This window comes from Patiria miniata, unplaced genomic scaffold (assembly GCF_015706575.1).
Source record: "Patiria miniata isolate m_02_andy unplaced genomic scaffold, ASM1570657v1 HiC_scaffold_1, whole genome shotgun sequence".
Lineage (NCBI taxonomy): Eukaryota > Metazoa > Echinodermata > Asteroidea > Valvatida > Asterinidae > Patiria > Patiria miniata.
In genome coordinates this window covers 32,125,319-32,150,327 of record NW_024037047.1, presented here as the reverse complement: position 1 = coordinate 32,150,327, position 25,009 = coordinate 32,125,319, and the positions used below count along the sequence as shown (strand labels likewise).

The 25,009-nt window shown below is 43.0% G+C and overlaps 2 protein-coding genes across 2 annotated transcripts in view; one reads left to right on the top strand and one right to left on the bottom strand.

Annotated features, from left to right (window-relative positions):
• Window positions 1-706: 706 nt before the first annotated feature.
• Window positions 707-8,195, bottom strand: LOC119732920. The gene is made up of 4 exons (XM_038206502.1): window positions 7,989-8,195; window positions 6,909-7,008; window positions 1,539-1,572; window positions 707-854 (listed from the first exon to the last, which is right to left on the bottom strand). The coding sequence occupies exons 1-4, from the start codon at window positions 8,193-8,195 to the stop codon at window positions 707-709; spliced, it is 489 nt and encodes a 162-aa protein (XP_038062430.1).
• Window positions 8,196-19,206: 11,011 nt separating this feature from the next.
• Window positions 19,207-25,009, top strand: part of LOC119732908 — a 60,512-nt gene continuing 54,709 nt past the window's right edge. The window contains 2 exon segments of the mRNA XM_038206496.1: window positions 19,207-19,363; window positions 21,726-21,809. Of these exon segments, the coding sequence (XP_038062424.1) occupies window positions 19,207-19,363; window positions 21,726-21,809 (241 nt within the window).

The window sequence follows — 25,009 nt, the reverse complement described above, 5'->3', positions numbered from 1 at the left end:
TTTTGTAAACATACTGGTTTATTTAAACTAGAAAACGTTCACGAGTATTTAGGCAAGGATTTTTTTTTCATCACAATTTTGGTGTACTTGCAGTACATGGGCATTTTTCTAGAATCACACCTGAAAAGATTGCCTTAATTGCAAAAGGATTCGGAGAAGTCCACTTAGAAAAGGCTTTCTGAAATAATCAAATACTGATCCAGACACTTATATTGACAACAATTTATACGGAAATCCAAAACTACACAAAAGCATGTATTTCCGTGCTTTTCATGCTTAGAGCTTTTTTTCTCTCTTTTTCAGACTCCTTTTCATTTCCATTTCATTTGTACACATTTTCATCGTGTATGGCACTAATATCAATCCGATTGCTTTTATACTTGGCAAGAATGTCACATACAAGATACAAGAAGGCCTATATCTACAGAGCTACAGGTCTGATTGGATTGAAAGTAGGTATATGCCTAGACCGGAATGTTATAATGACGTCATCACATGACTAGTGACGTCATATTAAAGATGCATATTGTAAACGCCCATATCTAACAGAAATGCAGGTCCGATTGGGTTGAAACTCGGTTTGTATATAGATACACATCTTATCACTTACAACATGTATGTCCTATCAGTCTATAACATGATATAAACATGTACATGTATATGTCCACAAACACAATTCTAATTGTATACTTTCCCTTTAATTTCTCTAATTTACCTTGTCTTGTGGGGGATGTTGCAGGTTAGCTGCTAACAGGCTGACCAGACCTTTCTTAACACCTATCACGTGATCATCCTGGTCACGTGGGAAGTACACCTGGCCAATCGCTCCATTCTCGCTGATGTCAAAGGAAAACCTACACAATAGAGTTAAGGTGCAGTAAAGAATTTAACCACAAAATCCCAAACTATACAATGTAATTGCAAAATGCTACTTGGTGTGATGGACAGTTGCGGACAAGTACCTTGGAAAATGTATTTACATCAGCGATCAACTCAATTGCATTTGTAGTGCGTTCATTGCACTCTTCCATAAGTTCCTTACGGTGGTCTAAAGATTTGCATTGGCCTTTGATTTATTGCTGTAGCTGCGCAAAAGCATTTTTTCTGACAAACTAATGAACGGCGGAAATGCGTTATTAGGCCTATAGTTACAATCTTTTGTAAATACTATTGAACCAAATTCATTGATCCTAGCGCCATTTTATTTATTGCACGGGCGAAACCACGGGGTTTTTTTTCTGGTCGTCTGCAACCCGGCTTCGAAAACAAAATAAGCATTCTCTGGTTTCATTTTGCGCCGCTAACGGGTGCGCAAAAAAGGTTCAGTTTCCGCCCTAAAATTTACCGGCAATGTCAGGCCGCAAAATTATTATTGGAAATATATGTAAAGTAATTATTCGATAACTGAACATTAGCAGATTTTTCTTAAGATGTTTTATTAAGAAGTGGACTACTTCTGTATAGTGCCTGCCATCAGTTCTTCATCAAGCTTTGCATGTCGACAAACGATATGGGCAGGGATCAGAATGAAAACTTACCAGTCAGTAAAATCTCTCTCCTCGCTTAAATGAACTGAAACGAAACAATGCAGTGACACTAAAGTTAAATCGAAGAAAAGGTATGCCAACAAATGATCTTCAAAGAATTCGATTTTTTTCCCTAAACGAATGTTGACATAATATACTGCAATTTTTTATGGTTTATGTTTTTTTTTTTTTTTTTTAGATCGCATCATATGTTATTTGACTGTTTTATTTGTCCGTTTTGATTGTTTTATTTGTCCGTTGATCAGTCGGTATGTCGGTCGATCGGGATGCCGGTCGGTCGGTCGGCCTAGGACCGTCACACAGCTCAACAATCGCAATCGGCATGCAATTCGGCATTTAAAAGTGCCTGTAAGACAACAAATACCGTCCAGCAAATGATGGACTATAGCTTTAACAAGTGAACATTTACCAACAATTTAACAGACAACAAACGTACAAAGCAAAACACTTGAGCGCCACTAGCTCTGGACTACAATAACATGTGAGACCCAAGCTTCAGACAAAATGGATCAAATTAAATAAAGTGTCTTTTCGGATATAGAGTGGCATAACCATGGGTAGTACTGCATTTCGTACACTCCCAATCAAGAGGCATTAATTTGGCCATCAATCCTGATTGTTTCAAATATCAGTTAGCTGACTAAAGCAGGCAGAGCTTGTCGACATGTCTAACCGCAGCGTTCTGGGGAGTCTTCACCTCAGCTGTTCTTACATTTCCATGTTTGCCTGGAAATGTCCTTGTTATGAGTCCCAGGGGCCAGTTCTTCCTTGGTATAGTCGCCTCCATGATCAACACATTGTCCCCCGCAGCCAAGCTCCTCTGGAGAATTGATCCACTTTCGCCTAAGGTGCAGAGTGGGGAGATACTCCCGTTCCCAGCGTTTCCACAAGTGATCCACAAGCAGCTGCACATGTCTCCATCGTCGTCCATAGGCATATTGCTTGATGAAATTCCACGAAGGTGCAGGCTGGCCAGCTCTCAGCAGCAGCGGAGAGTTGATAGCTTTGCGCATACTGTTCTGATTTGTCGCTCCCAGATACCACCCAGTTTATTGGTGGGTTGAACTGCCACCTATTTTCATTCAGAAGCAGGTATTCCTTTGTCTTGTTGTTCTGTTTCCACATCTTGATTGATCTTCTCGGCTCCCTTTTAACACCAACAAAGTTTGTCCCATTAGCAGACCGCATTCTCTTTGGCATTCCCCTCCTTGCTGAGTACTTCACCAAAGCATCTATGAACGAGTCTGAGTCCAATCGGTTGAGCTTCTCAATGTGTATTGCTCCTGTTGTTAAGCATGTGGACAAGCAACCATATCTCTTCCCCTGGCTTCGTCCCCTCTTGACGAAGAAAAGACCGAAGCAGTCTACCACGGACAAGAGAAAGGAGAGTCACCCAGAGAATTAACTCTGTTTCTAGGTAGGACAGCCATTCTCTGGACACGTCTTTCCTATGATGCTCATGCAGACGACACATTCAAGAAGTACTTTGTACTTCAATACCGTTCCGTCGTCAGGCACAGCACACACTCCCTCCACGAGTGTGCTGACTTACATGGTGTTGCCGAGGCACTATGGGTGCTTCACTTGCTACTTGAGTGACGCTTTACTTCCTTGTTATCTTGGAGCAGGTACAGGCTCCACTGGCCAAGCTGTCTCATCTCCTGACAAGAACTCCGGTCTCTGTGTCCATTTTGATTGGCATATCCTCTGTTTGGCATCAAGCCCTCTGGAAGCGTCATCGGCTGGGTTAGAGCGTGTATCCACAAAATTGAGCTGCCAGCGAACCTTCGTGAATGGCATTCACTCGATTGGTGACGAAGGTCTGGAATCTCTTAGAGGTGTTCTTGGTGTACTGCAAGACAATCATACTATATCAGTCCAAACTATGGTACTCTGAACTTCCAGCCTCATTTAACGGCGCAGAATACTCCCATCCTCACTGCCATACCTGCCACCGAGAGCTTACGTCGCGTAATGGTCATCAAGAACGAAGTGTGGATATGTTACTGGTTGTTTACCAGCCTCATGCAAGATACCGCGCGCTCCATGTGCGACCATATCGCAGAAGTGTTGTAGCTTCACACTAGAAGGTGTCCCAAACTCTTGAGGTACACCTGGGAACACTGAAATCTTCCAGCTAGGTTAGCTCATGTAGCCACTTCATCAACTGCTCAAACTTTCCTGGCTCTAGTTCCTCATCCCAGTCATTCCCTCTCTTGCATGCATCTTGGAATATCGTCTTTGCTTGGAGCACAAATTTAATGGTCACACAAATCCAAATGAGTCATAGACAGAACTCATGAAGCTCAGAAGACCTCTCCTGTTGTAACCCTTCTCTTTTGGCTTTATTTTGATACCAAACACATCTGTGTGTGTCACAGTGCACTCCAAGTGCTCTCTAGTATAATCCATTTTCCAGGTGCATCCTGGCTCACTGGTAGCATATACTGCATCGCATCGTGTTGCGAACTGGCATGTCGTCTGGTACATTCTTCACGTCCACTCTTCATTCTGCATCATCGGGCTCCATGGTTACTCGCCAGCAAGCAGTTGAAGCGGAGCCGTTTACCTTTCACCATCCCCATTCGCTTTTGCGGGGACATTTCGTGAAGTCATCACAGGCATCAAGACGATAATTTCCGCTGCAGAGGTGGCATGGCTTCGACCGTCCTTCTCTCTTTGATGCACCAAACTTCTTACATGACTCTGCACCATGCTTCCTTGGCATGAACACTGAATCTTGTCCATCGCTTTGGATTTCCGGATTTGCCCGATTCCTTTGAGATCCTGTACTTATATAGTGTTCAGGGATCCAAACACAGGGCCACTGGCCTCCTTGGCAGCCACATTCAGGAATTTGACAAGCCTGTTGATGTTGGGGTAATCACCAGTTGCTTCCAGTGTTCCAGTGTCTTTATTGCTTCATTTCGCCATCTTGACTGCAGAAAGAATGGTAGCTGTTCCACAAAATGTTTACCATCCTCAAACTAGAGTCGATCCCATTGAGCTTGTTCATTGCCTCAAGCGTCTCCATGCAGCCTTGGACCTCATCAGTAAAATAGTGTATGGCTTCGGCTCTGTTCGATATAACTGGGCCCTCGTATACTATGTCGACCCAGGATCATTGCAAGATGTTGAACGCATTGCCGAATCTCACCTTTAGAAGTGTCCGTGCTTTTATCATAACTTCCGGATTGTTTTATCATTGCACATGGCTGAATGACACGAGCTGCCTTTCCATTACAGTACTCAAACAGTATGTTCAACTTCTCCATCGCTGACAGAGGAGTTCCCAAGACAACTGTGGAATGAGTTCATGAACGCCCAGTAGTTCATGGGGTTGCCATCAAAGGACATCAAACTGGTTTTCGGAATGTTCATAACATCTAACATCTAAAGCTGTAGTGCTAGGAAGACACCCACCGGTTCCGTTGTGGGAGTCGGCCAAGCCTCCGCAAGTGGGTTAAGATTTTAGTTCTGAACGTCATTACTCTTCGGACATTCAGGTGTTGGTATATCTGATGTAGCATTGGTCGATAAGGGTTGCTGATCTGGTACCCCCCTCCCTCACAAAAAACGTAGTTCTTAGTTCATGACTGCACGATCACCAGTTGATCATAAGGGGCCTAATGAACTTGGCTAATGCTTCTGCCTCTGCCAAAGCTATCTCGATTTATGTTTCAAGTTGCAGGGACTCCATTGCAGCTTTCTGTTTCAGCATTTGTTCATCCATGGGTTTTCTGCTTCAGTTGCTCAAGCTCCAAGCCCTGCTTTGCCGGTGACATGGAGTGCTGCCCTTCTGGTTGCAGCTTTTGCTCTGGCACTTGATGTCAACGGATTTCTGGAACGCCTTATGTTTTCTTTTAATATTTGAAGCATCGTCACCTCGGGATTTGATAAGCATAATTAGCTTCTCCTTTGTCACTGCTCCTTCTTCCAAGCTGTCACTCAAACTTCCACGGTTACTAATCTTTGATATGTATTCAGCTATACATGTATTATTGCAAAGGTCACTCACAATCAAATTATATGCAGTGTTTAGTTAGTACACCTCTGGATTGTACAGAAAATGTGATGGATTTTGGCTGTGTAGAATTCAAACTGTCCACTGTTTCTCACTGACACTTACATTAGCCATAATTAACACGCATTTGTTTGGTTCATCACTTTATTGCGAGTAATCTACATTCACCTGAGCAGTGACAATACCGGTCTAACTATGTCTGGTACAAGATAATCCTCACAATATTTATATAATAAACAGGTCTCCAAAGTTGTACACTGCAAGGGTTCACTGTCTCTTATAACTTTGCCGTACTAGTGCCAAAGTCACCTTGTAAGTGACCATGCTTTATATACACACATTTCTAGATATGTTATGACGGACGTTCCAATTGAACTGTCGATAAACGACGTACGGCCAAAAAAAACAAGTCTCCGGTTTCTGGTATGCGCGCGCGTCGCCGTAGCCATGCGTGTAGGCAAAATGAAAAAGTTTTTTTTTTTCAATGAAAGATGATGTCTAAAAACCGCCAAACTCACTCGTTTGACTGGAATCCTGCTGATGCACAATTTTAACGTGTTTTTTTAGATTGGGTTATGATCGAGAATAAGCTTTATGTGGCCTCTCTGGACTCCCATATATTTGCACTAAGATTAGTCGGGCACCATTTGCAGTCATCAGCCAACATTTGAAGCAAAACAATCAGGTAAAAAAAAAAAAAGCCGCGTCGCCGCACCACTTTTTGGGCAAGCTCCATACCAGAAACCGGAGACTTTTTCTTTGGCCTAAACAATGTCCAAAAACGTTGGTGATGATTTGTCCACGTGTTTGTCGACTTGTCGTAACGTTATGCGGAGATCAATTAGCTAACATAAGTGACTTACAAACCCGAATGCTCCTATTGCACATCCGCAATGTGTATAGACCCTATCAGCTTACTTTGTATCCTAAACCACTTTAGAAATCCCAAAATGATATCATATTTTGTCGCAAACAATAGGGTACCTCGCAGTGGCTACTCTGAACTTCGTGGAGTGCTCTCGATTTGCACTAACATGTAAGTAAACGAACCCACGTTAACACGCAACACCAGTGGTACTTGAGTTTGACATAATCGAATTATTGAATGTGCGCAACTTTTTTGCGACATTTGAATTCAATCATTTCTTTCGCCTGATGGTGATGCCGAAGCTCCGGGAAAAACAATGCGTGAGACCCCCTTCGTTTACTAAACTACCTTGTCAATATAAAATTTACAGAAGTAAGCCTGGAGGCAAAATATCAGAATTCACCGAAGGCGGATATTCTCCGTCAAAAATAGACTTTAATTGAATCAATCCTGTGAATTTTTTTTGTACCTCGTTCCTCCTGGCTGGTTACGGCCGCCGAGTGAACCCGGAGGTAAATCTCCTGAAGCCCGCTGCTACTGTTGGAACTTTTCACCAATACGAAGCCAATCTATGGTGACATTAAAATATAAACAACATAAGTTTAACTGTAATAAAACCTGTAGTTCCATCTTAAAACTTCAGCTTTTGTTCTTCCTAAGACAGGCTTCATCTTGTAGGGGACAAACTTTAGTCAGTTAATTTAAGGGCAGTGTGAAATGTTTTTTTGACAAGTTAGGCCTAGGTTAAATTACTGCAGTTTAGCGCTGGTGAAACGCCAATTAACAACCACCATTTCCTGGCAGGAAAATCAGGCCTACTTTTTCTTTTCATGGAACACCAGTTTACGCTTGCTTTAAGGTCACTCACTTGAATTTCCTCTTACAAAAGAAAATATAATTCTTTTGGGACTTTCTGCAGCGGCCCGACGTACAGCCCGCAGGTTGTCCTTGATGCGCCAGACGCAATGATGATGTTACTTCATTCAAGGTCGGGTTTTTAAAAGTTAAATTGCGCGTGCAAATCATTAAGGTCTATAGGAGCCTGGAGATATGTTGCAAAAGTGGTGTTCTGACTGGGAAAAGGTACAGTTCAAAATTGTGACTTAAAACAGCTTAATTTGGTGTTCCAACTTTTTAAAATTTGCGATGAAGAAAAATAGAGTACTGCAAAAGATATCAAACAAATTCCAATAGCATTTGAAAACGAGTTAATATGAAAGTATGAAAATTGCGGTCCACACGGAGAGACAAAAAAATGTACTGGAAGACTTTCGCCTATCTGCATCCTTAATGAATTAGAGAAAAAGACCACTATTGGGCGTTCGGCAAAAATCCCCCATGGACAGTGATGTTGCAACACTATGTCCAAAGCATCTGATCACGATTACCAAATGATAACCTGGATCGTTTGGGAATTGCAACCAAGTTTACACGACATACTAGACGATTGAGAGTGAAAGACTTATTATTTCAGAGCTTACACAATCCCGGGAACGAAGCTCTGAATGAAAGAATTACTAAGCAAAGTGCATGATTAAGGTCACTATACCTTAGACTCGGCCTGCAGCGTGCGAACCTTCTTCAATTCCGTAGAGGAATAGAAGGTGTAGACGTACTCGGTGTCCGGTTTGAACAGGATGAAACTGGCAAGGACCGGACTGATCCAGCTAGTGCTTATGGAGAGTACCAGAGCTAGCTTCAGCATGGTGACTCCAAGCCGAAGATTGGTCCTCCCTAGTCCTGCCGGCAAGGCCATCAGTGGATGGCCTGCTTCGGCGGCAGGAAAATCCCGAAATCAAATACTTGAAGTTCTGAAATGAGAGAGAAAAGAAAAACCTTGAAGGAGGAAAAAGAACAAGCAAGTGGTCACTTTCGGGATTAATATGAAGTCCATTTGGGGCTCGATACCTCCTATTTTCGCAATAGAATATAGGTACAAACTCACAATCAAAGAAGCGAACTTTAAATTATATCAGTCATTACCGAAGAAGTCAATGGTATCGAATTAAACAGATCCTTGTCTTATGAGGTAACATTATTTAAGTGTGCGTTTAAATGATATTTAGAGTTTCATCAGCAAATATACATACTTTTCTATAAACATCGAATTCTTTCTGGCAATACGAAAGTTATTCACGTGTAAATGAGCTATCGAACGACGAATTAAAAAAGGGCTCACGTTAACGTTTTATAATAATTAATTTACAAATTGCGAATTATTTGCGACCTAAATATGCACTTTTCTCTGGATAGACTGGTTCCTGCCCCCACCAGAATCCAGGGACTGATAATGGAGCCTGAAAGTATAAAAAGTCACGCGGCGAGCTTCCGGAACTTTCGCGCGGCTCGCCTTTGGGCATTTTACACTGGCTTGCCTTTTTTCTAATTTTTGACAGAATGATTTCTTCTGCTTCTTCTGCTTCTGTTGTATACTATGCAAGCACCACCCGATCACGGTACAACGTATAGGTCAGTGTGGCGGTGGTGGTTAAATTGTGTACTGAGCTTTTTTGACCAGCTCATCATCCATATGTTCTTGATCCCGTCTCTCTTTGAATAATTTAATGTCAGATTTCTAACCGTAATCACCCTAAGAAACATCCAAGTTGTAATTTTACCTTGGTATTCCTCAATAGAAATGACGAGAAATTACTTGGAGATGGGTAAAAACGAAATTTGTTTTACGACCTTTCACATCCGGCATTTTACGTTCCTGTAGGTCTCCTTATTTGTTCACATTTGTTGTGACATATGTGGCAAAGAAAAAAAAATGTATAACAACGCAAAGATTCAACTACTGACAGCCAAGGGTTCTAAATTTAGTCGTGATGGCTTAAATACAGTCCTCATCACCTGTCATTTTAGATTTGTTTTGTAAGTGCTAATGAATCTTTCTAGTTTATTCCCCCAAAAAATGTGTATCATAAAAGTAAAACTAAAATACTTCCTAGTCGTCTCCCGATAACCGCCACAAAATTATGCATCAATGTTCATCTTTTCATCATTTTTTACGAGTACACCGAGTTCCATTAGTCCACATGTATTTTAGATTTTTGGAAGTGAGAGGTCAGTTTTTGGAACGATATTTACGTTTCCATAAATTGAGATACTATCATTACAAAGGCCTATTCCAGGGTGATTTTCTGAAGAAATCAATGTACCAAAAGTAATTGCAAAGTTTATAATTTTTGCACGGTAATTTTTCTATTCAAGGGTTTGGGAAGCGCGTCTTCAGGGGTGAATTTTCAGGCTCTATTATAGTATGCTTAAAGGGCGGATCTTTTTGTGATTCAGGGAACCTTGCAGGTGTTATGTACTGTCAATAATGAATATGCTGGCCGTCCAAAAGCACACACACTCCCGCCTGGAGCCCTGCCTGTTATGCAGCCCAACATCAAACTATTATGTTTTTTAGGGGTTGCAGATGCCCAAAGTAGGTCATTTTGCCGTCAAAATATACACATCCATGTTGCTGAACAGTTCGCAAAATAAATTAATATATAGCGAGGAACTTTTTTACGCAGAAATGACACACAGACCCCTTTCTGATTTACCACGGATAGTCATTCAGTACTTATTCTAGAACCAGACCGAGTAAAGATTCTTCGAGAAAAAGAACAAAATAAAAAACCCAATGAGAACTAAAAACATGTACGTAAAATCCACTACAATACAGATATTCCCTCAATGAGGAAGATTGTACATTGGAAATGGAACAACAATTCCAAATGTAACATGAACCAACCAAAAACTAATTGGTGTGACTCTTGTCAATTTGTATTTGTTTTCACCCTAAATTGCTGCTTAAAGGGAATATACATCATTTGCTTTTGCTGTAATTTTCAGAAATGGATGGAATTGGGGGGTTGGAAATATATAGTAAAGGTAGTTACACTGACTTTTTTGAGGTTTTGGGTTCGAAAATGCTATAAAAACCAAGAAAAACAATCATTTTCCTGTAGTCTGGTTCCCTGACTCCATATAAGAAGAAACAGAGCAGTTTACATACATTGGGGAATTGTAAGGTCAGGGAACCAGTCTAGCTGGCTTGTACCCGTTCATAGGTGTGTAATCGACTGCAAACAAGTGCGATGGTCAATTGGGGCCAGTATTTGAAAAAAAGCCAGTTTTTTTCCAACGCTGATCGGCCGATCAGCGTTGGAAATTGATACAAAAATACCACTTTTCTTGAAAATGACAGTATACCAGGTGCCATGATTTTACAGGATGCTTTACACTGTCATTCACTAACAGTCCAGCAAGGTATTTCAAAATGATTTGGTAGTTTTATTTTTTGATGTTTGCAAATGTTGTATTTTCCCTTTAAAGATATATACCTTTTGCAATTACGACTATAACGATCAGCCCCAGATGACAAATGTTTTCTGGGGATTTTTTCGGAAGTTACATTTTAGTTGAAACGTTTCCAAAGATACACCGTTGCTTATATTTTTTTCAATATTCGTCATTTATCGTATATTTTATTCCATTTCAGTTTATCTTAGGCCAAACAAAAAAAGTCTCCGGTTTCTGGTATGCACGCGCGTTGCCGTAGCCATGCGCGTCGGCAAAATGAAAACGTTTTTTTTTCAATGAAAGATGATGTCTCAAAACCGCCAAACTCACTGGTTTGACTGGAATCCTGCTGCTGAACAATTTTAACGTGTTTTTAGATTGGGTTATGGTCGAGAATAAGCTTGATGTGGCCTCTCTGGACTCCCATATATTTGCACTAAGTTTAGTCGGTCACCATTTGCAGTCCTCAGCCGACATTTGAAGCAAACAAATCAGGTAAAAAAAAAAGCCGCGTCGCCGCACCACTTTTTGGGCAAGCTCCATACCAGAAACCGGAGACCTTTTATTTTGGCCTTAGGCTTACCTTTTTTTGGTCGCAGCCTTCCCTCTTCAACGACGACGACAAATACGGCAGCAATCAATGACAATAGCTTGTAATTTTACAAAATACAAGCGCAAGAGGCACAGCGGTAGTCACAAGTTTCTCCAATAAAATCTCTATACTGTGAAAATGAAAGATGTATCATTATTAAGGAAATGCTCTAAACAGGCATCACGTGAGCTATATATCAGCAAATTAGGACGTAGTAAACAATCCAACCTGTACCCAACGCAATCAGAGCAGTTAGCTTGTAGCAAATCAGTAATATTGAACCTTTGAGCCTATATGCCCCAACGCCCCAACAAGTACACTCTGGGATTACCCGGATGATTCCACTTACTTTGTCCATAATGACATGCGATACTATTATGTCAAGCCACCATGAAAAAGATTACAAATCGTTTATCACTTTTTTGAAGTTTCAATCACTGATAACAGTGACGGGTAAAAAAATTACAATGCATACATTGATGGAACTCATTCGCGCAATGTTATAAAACTGACTGCAAGTCTCGAAGTTCGTCTGCGCTCCAAACTAGTCAATGTAATTACATGTAAAGGCTACAAGAATTGACCGTCGCAAGAAGACTCCAATGTCAGTAAGTATTAAATTCATTTAAGCCTGCTTCCTTCATTGCTGAACAAATCTGTAAAGTTGGAAGGCCTTACGATCGATCCTAAACACTCTAAAAATGGAAATAAAAAAGTGTAAATGTTTGTTGTGTAAAACTGTAAAAATTTGCGTAGAAATATTTGCTCAATGCAAAATGAAAATTCCACTTGTACCTCCTATACTTGTGTTTTATCTGCTACACTAAAAAAACACCTCAAACAATGCCTCTATACAGCGTTATATGAGTACCTAATTGTTGGTAGATATGTGCGCTATATAAACTCCGAAAGTATTATTAATTCAGTGAAATAAATTTCGGAGATGTTTACACCAAATCAAATGCTGATGTATAACGATATATATCGTGGAGTTTGGAAAAGTGACATGATTATTATTTCTACATTATGCAACCTAAACGTCTATTCAGATCGCAGAGTTCAAAGTTGAATAAAAATGTAAGGGTTAAAATACAAATTAAGGTGCATAATAACTGATTTAAAACAACCCAAGCGATGGGTACATTTATAACACAACAGTGCAGGGTCCGAAATAGAACCCAATATCTGGGTAAGAAAATGACACAACACATACGTAAAATGCGCGTTGGGTAAAGAGTTAAACAAAGGGAAAATGGTTGTCACATGGGTACATTTCTTACACGACTTAGTTGCAATGTGCCATTATGCAACACAATAATGGGTGAAACGTTACACGGAAATGATTTATTGTGTACACTGTAGCTGTTGTGTAGCACAATTTACACAAGTGGACGACCTTAGGCTTTTTCACACTGTCCAAAATCTCCGGGTTGGAACCGGTTCCAACCCCGAGATTTTTTTCAACCCTTTTCCCACTTCTAAAATTTCAACCCGGTTCCGACCCAGGTAGCGTGCTCTAGCCGGATCGAAATCAACCCTAGGAGGGACCAGGGTTGAAAATCTCAACCCGGATCGAAATTGCATTTTTTGGCCTGAACCGTGTCGAAAATGATAGTGTGAACCGCCCCGGGTTGAGTCACTCACGACCAATCTGTTGAGTTGAGACCGACATTTTACCGAAAGTCTGACACGCCGTGCATAATATTTCCCTCCACCACTATCGCCGTCACAACACCGATCACGAAACAATCGCTCCCTAATTATCATCCAATAATGTATCGGTGTATGGAGCATCCTTTACCGAGTCTGGGTTTGTATTAGGTCCGCAAAATGTACCCCAAAAATGTACATTTCTCAATGTTAAATAGAACGAATCGTCTAACGAAATGACCGGAGCCATTTTGGAAATATGGCACACAGCTGCGCTGGTGTCGTACAAAAATCGGACTCCCAATCGGAGTCCTTTACTCTCTTATTATTGGCCAAACCCTTTCACGTGACAGGTCCTTCTCCTAATAGGCATGCGCAATACTACCAATGAGTCCGTATTTCACAGAGTAGTAAATTCACGCTGAACACCGGCCTGGCCGTAAGCCTCGTGCGCGCAGCAGCCGCGTGCGTCGCAATGCATTATGAGACCTGGCCCCAGCAGATGGCTATGCCTCCTGGGTGCCCCCAAATTGAAATCTTGAACTGAACAAAGTATAATCACTTGCCTTCATGTGCCCCTTCAGAATATTAACCCCATAGTTACGCCACTGCTCTTAAGTTCTTGTTTAATATTCGACTACCCGAACTCCTTGTTAAAGCAACGCATGCACATTTATGTAGATATATGTGAAGGTGTAAAGAAAGACCAAAAAAAACTTGTTTCGGGCAATTTGCTGGAAAAGCCGAAAACCTAAAATATTCTGTTTGCTCCACATAGCAAATACCTACCCTGGGAAAACCGGGAATTCCAAATTTAATTCAGCCGACGCGATAGGACTTGAACTCTGCCCTGGTTACTATGGGCCAGCACAGTAAACAGTCTTTTGTAAACATACTGGTTTATTTAAACTAGGCCTATATAACGTTCACGAGTATTTAGACTGGAATTGTTTTTTTCCATTACAATGTTGGTGTACCTGCAGTACATGAGCACTTGTCCATGATTCGCATTGAAGTTAAAGTCTTCGAGCTTGAGATGCACAACAATAAAATATTCCTTCATATCATGTATATACATTTGCATGCGTTGCTTTAACAGCGAGGTCGGATATTCGGATATTAAACCAAAACTTAAGAGCAGTGGCGTATCTTTCGGGTTAATATAATGAGGGCCACCATGAAGGCGAGACAGTGATATATGTACTGTTGTTCAGTTAAATATTTTAATTTGGGGGCACCGAGGGGGCATGGACATCTGCTGGGGCACGTCCCACCCCCTGCGCCTCCTTCCTCCAGTTAGGGCCCTGTCACACTTCTGCGTATCCTAATTCCTTATGAGTTGCGCATTGACATTTTTTCATACGCAGTCGTACGCACAATACGCACCTCATATGCATCTCTATCGTTTTATGTAAGTTTTATGTACGCAGGCATGCGCATGGTACGGCCCAGTACGCTGGATAGTTTTGGGCATGCACAAAACTACGCTGCGTACGCTGTTACGCAGGTCATAAGTTATAAATACGCAGCGCATCGGTCCCACATCGGTCGAGCGCGGTACGAGTACGCTGACCTCCTATATTGGACGTATACATAGCGACGTATTGCACGAATTAGTACCGCTCATCCTGCGAGCGGGCAGCGCATTGTACTTATTCGTAACTTATGAGAAACGCACAGATGGCGAACTTGCGCACTGCATACGCAACTCATACGCATCTCATACGCAGTGGATGCGCTGAATTCGTTTCTTGTTCGCTAGATGTGCGTCGCACATATGTCAAAGTAATCAAAAAATTTCGACGTTTTTGATCGTACAGCTGCGTATTGAAAATTGTTGATAAGGAACTCATAAGGAATTGGGATACGCAAAAGTGTGACAGGGGCTTTAGGGCCCTGTCACACTTCTGCGTATCCTAATTCCTTATGAGTTGCGCATTGAAAATTTGTTCATACACAGTCGTACGCACAATACGCACCTCATATGCATCTCTATCGTTTTGTGTAGGTTTTCTGTACGCAGATATACGCATGGTACGGCCCAGTACGCAGGATAGTTTTGGGCATGCACAAAACTACGCTGCGTACGCTGTTACGCAGGTCATAAGTTATAAATACGCAGCGCATCGGTCCTGCATCGGTCGAGTGCGTTACGAATACGCTATGTGTTCGTGACGCACCCCGTCAGCATATGAGCCGCCTGTATTGGACGTATACATAGCGTACTTGCAGCGCAGATGCAACGCACGCTGAACGGCGAGCTGCGGAAATGCGGCGGGAATACGCTCAGAGGTGCGTCAAGCATGCGGTCGGCATAAGTCGGGTGCGTCCGGAATACGCTCGGCATGCGCACTGCATACTGACCTATTCGCAGCCCGAAAAATAATGTTGTGCACTGCATACGCAACTCATACGCATCTCATACGCAATGGATGCGCTGAATTCGTTACTTGTACGCTAGATGTGCGTCGCACATAAGTCAAAGTGATCAAAACATTTCGACGTTAATTGAGCGTGCGGCTGCGTATTGAAAATTTTTGATAAGGAACTCATAAGGAATAGAATACGCAAAGGTGTGACAGGGGCTTTACGCCATTGATGAAGAAATTCCTTATTTTTATTGTTTTGTGCCACTGATATACATCAGCATTTGATTTGGAGCAAACATTCCCCAAATTCATTTCACTTAATTACCACATATAATGCTATGTAGAGGCAGTCTGTAATGGGCCCGTCACACCAGAATATTTTAGGCCAACGCGTGAGTAACGTGTTGGAATTTCGGCAACCCGCTGGCAAACGCTCACCAACGCTAGGCCAGCGTTAGCAACACGCCTGTTTTTTTTTGCCACGAAGTAGACCTTTGCACCGTGAGGTGGACCTTTTTATGTGTACTAAACGGTTTTTTTACGCATAGAAATACACAATTGAGAGGAAAAAATGGACTTGCGGCGTTTTTGCGGGGGGGGGGGGGGTTCGTTCGACCCCCTCGACCCCCCCCCCCCCCCCCACTTACTACTTGCAGGGTAGGGGTGTCATAAAATTCAAGGATGCAATATGAATACTTGTGCAGGAACACACTTTTTTTTCAACAACTACATTAATACAACCATAACTTAAGAATGAAATAACCCTCTTCGTCAGAACAATTTTACAGAGAAAACACAATCATTACGACCTGTTTTAGGGGTTGATTTACTCATTCAAAAAATGAGCTCGCCCAAAAACCGCAGTGTTGGCCAGCGAGCCACGCACGTCTTGACGTAACTATTCGTTTTCAAGACACTTTCCAGACAACCATTACTTTTTCAACTTTTGTGAAATCACATAAAAAATATAACACAAGAAACTGGAAAATCAGCCTAGAGCCTTCCCTCCAGTATTATTATTATACAAGATTAGTAGGCATCCGTCCGTCAATACCGACGATGGACTGCGCCATCGCACATGGGTGGGGGCGGCAGCTCGCAATTTTCTCCTCTGCCTTTTCTCCTGCAGCAAGGAGGTGTGCCCCTCATCGTCTGCCTCCAAGCGCTGCAATCGTGGGCGGCTCCCTCCCAGCTGTTGGGGTCTATGCCAACCTGCCTCATGTCGCGTTTACAGACGTTCTTGAAGCTTGAAGAAAGCTTGCCATACAGGATGGCCCAAGAGATTCCACTGGAGTCCATCCTGTGGAGGTGACCGAGCCATCTAAGGCGGCGCTGGCTCAACATGGCAAACATGCTGACTGAGTAGGCACGTTCCAGAACCTCCGTGTTCGGGACTTTCTCCTGCCATGTGATGCCCGGAACGCGGCGTAGGCAGCGCAGGTGGAAGCTGTTCAGCCGTTTTTCTTGTCTGATGTAGATGTCCAGGCCTCACTGCCGTACAGCATTGTGCTGATGACGCATGCTTGGTAGACCTGGTGTCTGTGCACACAGTTAGGTTCTTGTTGGACCACACTCTCTTTGAAAGCCCGGCCATCACTGCAGCGGCCCTGGCAAGACGGGTGCTCAGTTCTGCGTCAAGTCTTGTTGTCGATAGAGACGGAGGGTGGCGCTTCGACTTCTTGATCCATGACATTAGTTTTCTTAATGCTGATAGTAAGGGCGAACTCCTTGAACGGGTAAGGGAGCCTGTCTATAAGCTGCTGGAGCCCTGTCTCGGTGTGGGATGCTATTGCTGCATCGTCTGCAAATATAATTTCCCTCATGAGTACACTGGTCACTTTCGTCTTGGACCTCAAGCGGGCAAGGTTGAAGAGTTTTCCGTCAGATCTGAAGTGTAGGTAAACGCCTTTAGGGAATGAGCCAAATGCAAATGACAGCAGGAGAGAGAAGAAAATTCCGAAAAGGGTCGGTGCAAGAACACAGCCCTCCTTCACTCCACTGCGATTTGGGAAGGCCTCTAAAGTTTCTCCATCACAGCAAACTGCCCGGAAAGTTTGATGACGTCAGGTGTTATCCCGTCAGCACCTGGGGCCTTGCCGCAAGCGAGGCTGTCAATGGCTTTGCCGAGCTCCTCTTGCGTAGGATCCCTGTCAAGCTCCTCCATCACAGGAAATCTTGCGATGCCATTCAGAGCCTCCTCTGAAACTGTGTTTTCTGTGGCATATAACTCCCTGTAGAGCTCAGCCACCTTTTCATCTGTTTGCTGCTGACGGTGATGACTTCAACGGATATGGATTTGAGAGGCGCCATGTTTTTATGGAAGGACCTGTTCCTTGTTTGATCCCCCTGTACATGAGGCGGCTTGTATGCTGGAGGAGCGTTTCAGCCAGTAGTTGTTTGCGCAGCATCGTGCCGTTGGCTGGGCTTTGCCCCTGGCTTTTCTAAGAGCCTCAAGATTCCTCATCGATGGATTCTCTTTGTACTTGTGGAAGGCGGTGCGCTTGGCCTCGATAACTGGCTCCATCTCCACTGCATTGGCCTCAAACCCGTCTGCGTTTTTCATCACTTTTTTGCAATATGCTGCGAGGGTTTGGTCATAAATGGTGTCGCGTAGGCAGTTCCACTTGTCCACAACACTTTGCTGATTGGAGGCGGAAAGTGCTTGATCAAGTGAGGTGAGGAAGAGCTGGGTGACAGTTGGATTTATGGAGCGGCTGGCGTTGATGCGGGGACGTGCCTTCTGCTTGGCATGGTGGATCTGCCTGGGCTGTAGCTTGACCTTACTGAGGACGTGGGAGTGGTCTGTCTCGCAGTATGCGCTATGAAAACTGCGGGTGAGGTGGACGCTGTTGAGTGCCTATCGTCTCGTGATGCTGAGGTCGAGCTGATGCCAGCGTTATAGGATCTGTGGTGTCTCCAGGAGACCCTGTGCAGTGGCTTGGTCTGGAAAAAGGTGTTGGTAATGCAGAGCTGATGATAGCAGCACAACTCTAGCAGTCTCTGCCATTCTCTTTCATGCTCCCCACTCCGAAGTGTCCAAGGCAGTCTGGCTAGGCCCCAGGAGGAACAGGTGATCGTTCTTTGGGAATGAGGATGATGCTGATGGCCATGTCAAGCTCCTCGTAGAACTTGTCTTTTGACTCAAGGGGAAAGCAGATTGTCGGGGTGTAAACGCTTAGCATATTGGTTGGTGCGCTGCTGGTGGATATAGGGATGGCAAGGATGCATTCGGAGCATCCTATCGGTGGTACAGTTGCGGCATACTACAATCAGGGTGTTTTTCACTGCAAAACCAACACTGTGTTCTTGGGTCTCGTTTGCACTCCTTCCATGCCGGTAGAAAGTGTAGTTGTACTCCTTTAGGGAACCACAGTCAGCGAGCCGTGTCTCTTGGAGAGCAGCAATGTCGACATTGAGTCGGTCGAGCTCATAGTCGATGATGGCGGTCTTGCGAGAGTCTTTGTTGTGGTCAAGGCTGTCTGAAAGCCCTGTGCGCATGGTTCTAACATTCCAGCTTGATATGCGAAGAGTTGACAGATTCGTTTTCATCTTTCGTTGTTTGTCTTGTGCGGTGTTAACGTCCGCTTGTCATGCTTTACACTAAGCCCAAAGCACCCAATGAGGCAGACGGACGCTGGCGGCTGGACACCTGACTGACCAGGGGCTGCCTGGCTTAAGACCGGCGGTAGCCGACCAATGGAGCGCAATGATTCCTCCCGCAATCGAAGCTGGCCCGTGGCGCCCCGTTTCCTATACCAATTGGATGGGACTTAACCTGTAACTGCCACCTGCCGTGTTGTTTCCTCACTATAGGGTGAGGCTGGAGTGGCCTCTCCAGGGCACAAGCCTTGGTATAAAGTATGGAGATCCTGGGTTGCTCAGGCGTCAGAATCCTCCTCTCAGCCTTGCTGATGAGATCCAAAGGAATTCGAAGCATGACGTTTGGCACCGGCTGGGCTGCGGGAGCTGCCGAAACGGTGTTTGCAAGGCTTCGGGGCACCACTCCTGATTCGGAAGGTAATTTACTCCTTTACACGTGGCCGTTGGGTCAGACGATGACCTCCTCCATCCTAGGCGTTGGCTATCTGATGTAGCTCATCCATCCAGTGGTGCAGTGTAGACACCACGCTCTCTCGTGGTTTAGCCCGCCAGCTGAAGCGGTATACCGGGGTGTGGCACTTGGAGCCAGCACGTGAGAGATTTAGGAGATGGATGAGAACCAGTGATGCCTGTCCACTCTACCAAGAGAGTGAAGCTGACAGACAGCAAAGGAACTATCTTTATCCAAAGCGCCCTACACCCCTATACAAGCTTAACTCGCCTGTTAAAGAGTGAATTTACCTATTTAAAAAGGGATGTTATTCAATGTGGTCAACACTTATGGGAAAACACCGCAAAATGTAGTCGTGTATTTCAATGGGATCTCAAACTGCCATTCTGTTTGGCTACTTATTTTTTTTTTTTAGTATAACAAGCACGGAAGCAAAATGTAGCCAATCAGCGCTTATTTTAAATCCATTTTTTTGTAGGAGATCAACCTTTATTTTAAAGCTCGAGCTTAACTAATCGGCTGGAAAATTGTCGAGTTATGATTTTCGGTCCAAAAATCAAAACAAGTCAAAAACTAGACGTTGCCAACCATTTTGTTCAATTTTACTTCATGTTTTACGAAACACCCCTCTGACTATAATATATAATACCCCTACACAACTTGTTACCTTACAATGACATTGGCGTGCGCGTCGCGCAAAACGCAGCTGGGCTGGTGTAGTGTAAATTTCGGACCATGAAATACTGATTCACTGGTAGTACGCTGGGCATGCATACCTGAGGAATGTGAAAGTTCAACCAATGAAACGTTAAAAGGCATCGGATTTCAAGGGAGTCCAAATTTCATGTGATACTGGAAAAGACCAGCTAGCCATGTCTTTGTCATCCGTTTCAGACCGGCCACGTGACGGGCTCTCGACCAATAGGAATGCGTAAACTGTCTTAGGTATTTATGAATTACTGTTAGAAATAGTTATAAATACTTTGTATTTGGGCAAGAGAACTAAATTCATACGTTGAGTAGAATTTGAACCTTAAACGTTTTCGACATTTCATGAGACGATTTCAGCCGTGTTTGTTGTTGGTAGCTTATCTTGTAGTAGGGAATTCATAAAGCCGAGTGGAATGGAACATTTCATCTGTCACCGAATGGAGCTATTCTTTCCATATCGAGAATGTAAAACATTTATAAATAAATTCTGTAGTCATCTGATTGGTGAGAGCCACCGATAGTGTGACCGAGCAACGGTGCAACGATCAGCCAATCAGATGATCGGGAATTAATCAGGCGTTGTATAATAATGTTCCCTGACAACCATTGGACAATGATGAATTCCTCATGAAAATACGTGAGCTTTTGTTTGTCGGTTGAAGTGGATCTGGGTAAAGTTTTTATGACCAAAAACCCCTCCTTACGGTCAAGAGACTTTAAGGGTCAGCCCAATGGAAATAAATTAACCTTGAACCTTGAACGACCCCAAGAATTCAAATTTCGAGATATGTAGCACATAATCACACATCGAGTGGTATTCTATGTTAATCTTTTCAGACCGAGTCGATTTTTATTTCCCGCTTAGCTGGAGATAAACCATGATTTCCTTCGGCTGTATTATCATCATCGTGGCTGCCAATTTGCCACTCTCACAGTAAGTCTTCCTTTTTATCCTTAGTGCAGTGCGAAGAAACCTTTTTTTCTCTCTCTCTCTTGATAAAACAAGACCATGAAACAAACTCTGATTTATATTATATGAACATGAAATATAATGTGTCACTTTTAGTTATTGTCATCATTACTTGCACATCAGTTGTGGTTAAATGTGCGATCTTTATCAATAATATCGTCCACTCAATGGGCGGTGATATAATCTTAAATATCAGGAAAATGTTGTTAAAATTCCGATGTTATGAACATTTTTTAAATGGCTTGTAAAACAATAACAAGGACGAAGTGAGCCATGCTTGACGAATACCGTGAATGCGTCAAGTTACAAACCGTGAATACAGAGTGGCGTCTGTTCAACTTGCAAAAGAAGGTGTAAGAATAAAGAAAGTTGCATTAAAGCAAAACAAGTTGATCAAAAGCAATAAGAACCGTTATAGGATTAGACGTAGGAATACCTAGGAATAATCCGCGTGCATTCTTTTGCTGTGCGTTTCATTTTCTTGCACGCAAACCTGAAGTATTTTTGCAAATATGTAAACTTTTGTGGTCGTGTATATCTCCCCTTTATCAGTGTTGAATGCATTAAATCAGTGCTTTCTGTCAAAGTTGTATATACAGTTAAAAGGGTATGATACAATTTAACTATTCTCTTGATTGTTATACAAGGGGGCGTGTATGTGGATACGGATGCTCTCAGATCTACACAACGTCGTGTGGATTTTGGGGGGCGAGTCGCTGTACCAGATATAGGTAAGTGTTTCGTCAGACAGAGTTCCATCGGCGTTACGGGATAATACTATAGAATAGCACTGCCTGGAACTGTTCACAAGCCTTTACATCTAAACAAAGTCACTGGTCAGATTAAACACAGCGAGTCTACAACATAGGGGCAAATTTGGTGATAAATTATGAAAGACAGAATGCCTCTTGACCTTCATATATGGCAATCTAGCAATTATCTCTTGTATATTCGGTATGATTTCGTAATTGATGAAATAATGGAAGCCATTTATGAAAATAATACTTTCCCGTGTAACCATTGGGAGCTTAACGAAATAATGCTTCAAGGTTGTACAGCTTAGCAAAATGAATTTTATAACTAACCGCCCTAAAAACAAAGGCAAACAAACATCGAACATTTTTTTGGGACAAATTGTCACTCAAAGGCCGTCGTGATTAATTTCCCCTAAAGAAGTTTCAAATTGTATGCTTTGTTTTAACGGAAGCAACATACTTAATAATCCGGTTTTTGGCTTCTGCAATCCTCTCAAATTAAGTCTTCATTTTACTCACCAATGAACCCGCTTTTAGTTCAAATTTTGTGGAGAAATTATTCAATTATTAATATATTAAAAACTTTCAGGTCTGAATGAGCAGAAAACATGTCACACAACGCTGTGGTCAGCCACTGGGCTGCAGTTATCAGATCGTCCATTGCAATGACCTTGTGGGTTATACCATTGTATCCAAGTTGGGGTTGGGAACCCGAACAGCTCTAAACAAAGGATATTAGACAAGTCACTTTACTTTGTTTATTGGAAACACAAAATACATACTAATTTATTGTTATTTCTTCGTCATAATGTAAGGAATGTAATATGCAATGTAAGAAATGTAATAAAATAAGTATCAAGAAAGTTACTCATAATGTTAATACTTATAGGCCCTATCTAAAACTACATGTATGCATGTATTTTAACATTACAAAAGAACACCGCTTTCCATGAGTTGACAATATCTCTTAAGCAAAATAACATTCTGTACTAGGCCCATTACACTTTGAAATAATTTTTGAGTTTTTTTTCGTACATTAAGAACACCCCTCCGTTTAGTAGCGTCAGTGGCGTAGCCAGGGGGGGGGGGGGCGTGGGGGGCGACCGCCCCCATGAAACCTTGTCGCCCCCCCCCCCCCAGTGCCCCCCCCCCCCTGGGATTTTGAGTTTCTAAAAAAATTATCATTGGTCTAAATCTAAATAGTTGCGAATGATCCACATGATGACCACTGACAAACGACCTTTCGACCGGCGACCGCGGACCAGTAAGCTGACAACCGGCGTGAAATAGCGCATAATGATAATCTAAAATGCGTATTTACACTCACTGCACTGCTTGCTCACACCACGGAACACGTATTATAGACAGGTGGTCCGTGGGTCACACAGATTCAGTCAGCGATATCACGCGAATCGGCCACGCACAAACCTTTTCCTCCATTCATATAAGTTAAATAATAATAATAGACCAATTAAAATTCCTTGAAATCAGTGGCGTAGCCACGGGGGGCGTGGGGGGGGGGGGGGCGACAGCCCCCCTCCATGAAACCTTGTCGCCCCCCCAGTCGCCCCCCCCCCCCCAACTGAGATTTTGAGTTTCTAAAAAAATTAACATTGATCTACATGACGCCATGGGCGTCAATCCTGGGGGGACAGGGGGACTGGTCCCCCCCCCCCCACTTTTTGAAGGGTGGGGGACACACTATCAAATGTCCCCCCCCCCCCCAGAATTTTGAACTCGTGTCGCATTTACAGGGCCCTATTATGTACTACAATGTATCTTTTGCTTAGAAAATATTGGTTAAAGTGGTCAGAAATTGCCTCAGATAGCACCACAGAGCATTTAGAATCCAAATTTTTTTCGGGGCCCTTCAGCGGGCCCCGAACCCCACGCCTATAGCTCAGAATTCTGGTAGCTGATTCAATGACTCCAACCTCGAAAACAATGTTCACATTTTTTTCGTGTGCCTTTAGCTGAGAAAACTTCGAAAAATATGTTTAAATTATTATCTTTTGTGCTAAGATAATTATTGGTTAAAGTAGTAAGAAATTGCCTCAGATCACACCACAGAGCATCGAGAATCCAATTTTTTTCGGGGCCCTTAAGCGGGCCCCGAACCCCACGTCTATAGCTCAGAATACCGATAGCTGATTCAATGACTCCAACCTCCAAAACGATGTTCAAATAATTATCTTTTGCTAAGAAAATATTAGTTAAAGCAAGGAGGAAAGTGGTAAGAAATTGCTTCAGATCACACCACAGAACATCTAGAATCCAATTTTTTTCGGGGCCCTTAAGCGGGCCCCGAACCCCTACGCCGTAAGGGCTTCGCGCTTCGCGCGCCGCGTCAGTTCTGATCAAGGTATGTCCCCCCCCCACTTTTGAGAAGCGATTGACGCCCCTACATGACGCCCCCCCCATGAAATGTTCCAGCCCCCCCCCCCAGCGGCCCCCCCCAGCACCCCCCCCCCCACTGAAAAATTCCTGGCTACGCCACTGGGTAGCGTCCACCCGCTGATGCATATGCAGCATGTACGAAGGTCTACGTTCGAGTCAAAGAGTCAAAGAAGTTGCCTCAGAAATCCTTGCTTTTCGCACATCAAAAACGCTTTTACCACATCCAAAAGACACTAAAATGTCAACGGGATGTATTTGAACTAATACATATCGAATGAAAAAGGTAACGTGATGATTAAATTCTTGAATTTGACGAACGCAACTGAAGCGGAAAATATGTGAGGTGTCGCGTGGCAGTGTAGGCACACACGGAACATACGGAAGACACGTCACACATCCGTACACACGTACGAGTCACTGTACCGTGCTAAAAAGCTTTCTGAAAAGAAAGTGGCTTTCAATTGGTTGCAAATTTACAAGACCTTCCTCTAAACCAATCAAAATGTTTTTTTACATGAACATCTGCAGAATTTTATACAGATTGCGGCTGAGATAGATTAGAAAGGCTTTTCGTTTGTTCATGCTGTTGAATTTAGTGAACGTACTCCATCAAAAAGTCGTACATTTTGCGTGTGAATCGTGCGCGAAGAGCGAAAAACTAGACAAAATCGACAGTTTTAAGACCTTTTGCTTACCCAATTTACTACGTGTTCTGTGATAAAATTGTTGCTGAATTTTAGTTCACTCTATAGAAGAACTTATGTACATTAAATTCCAGA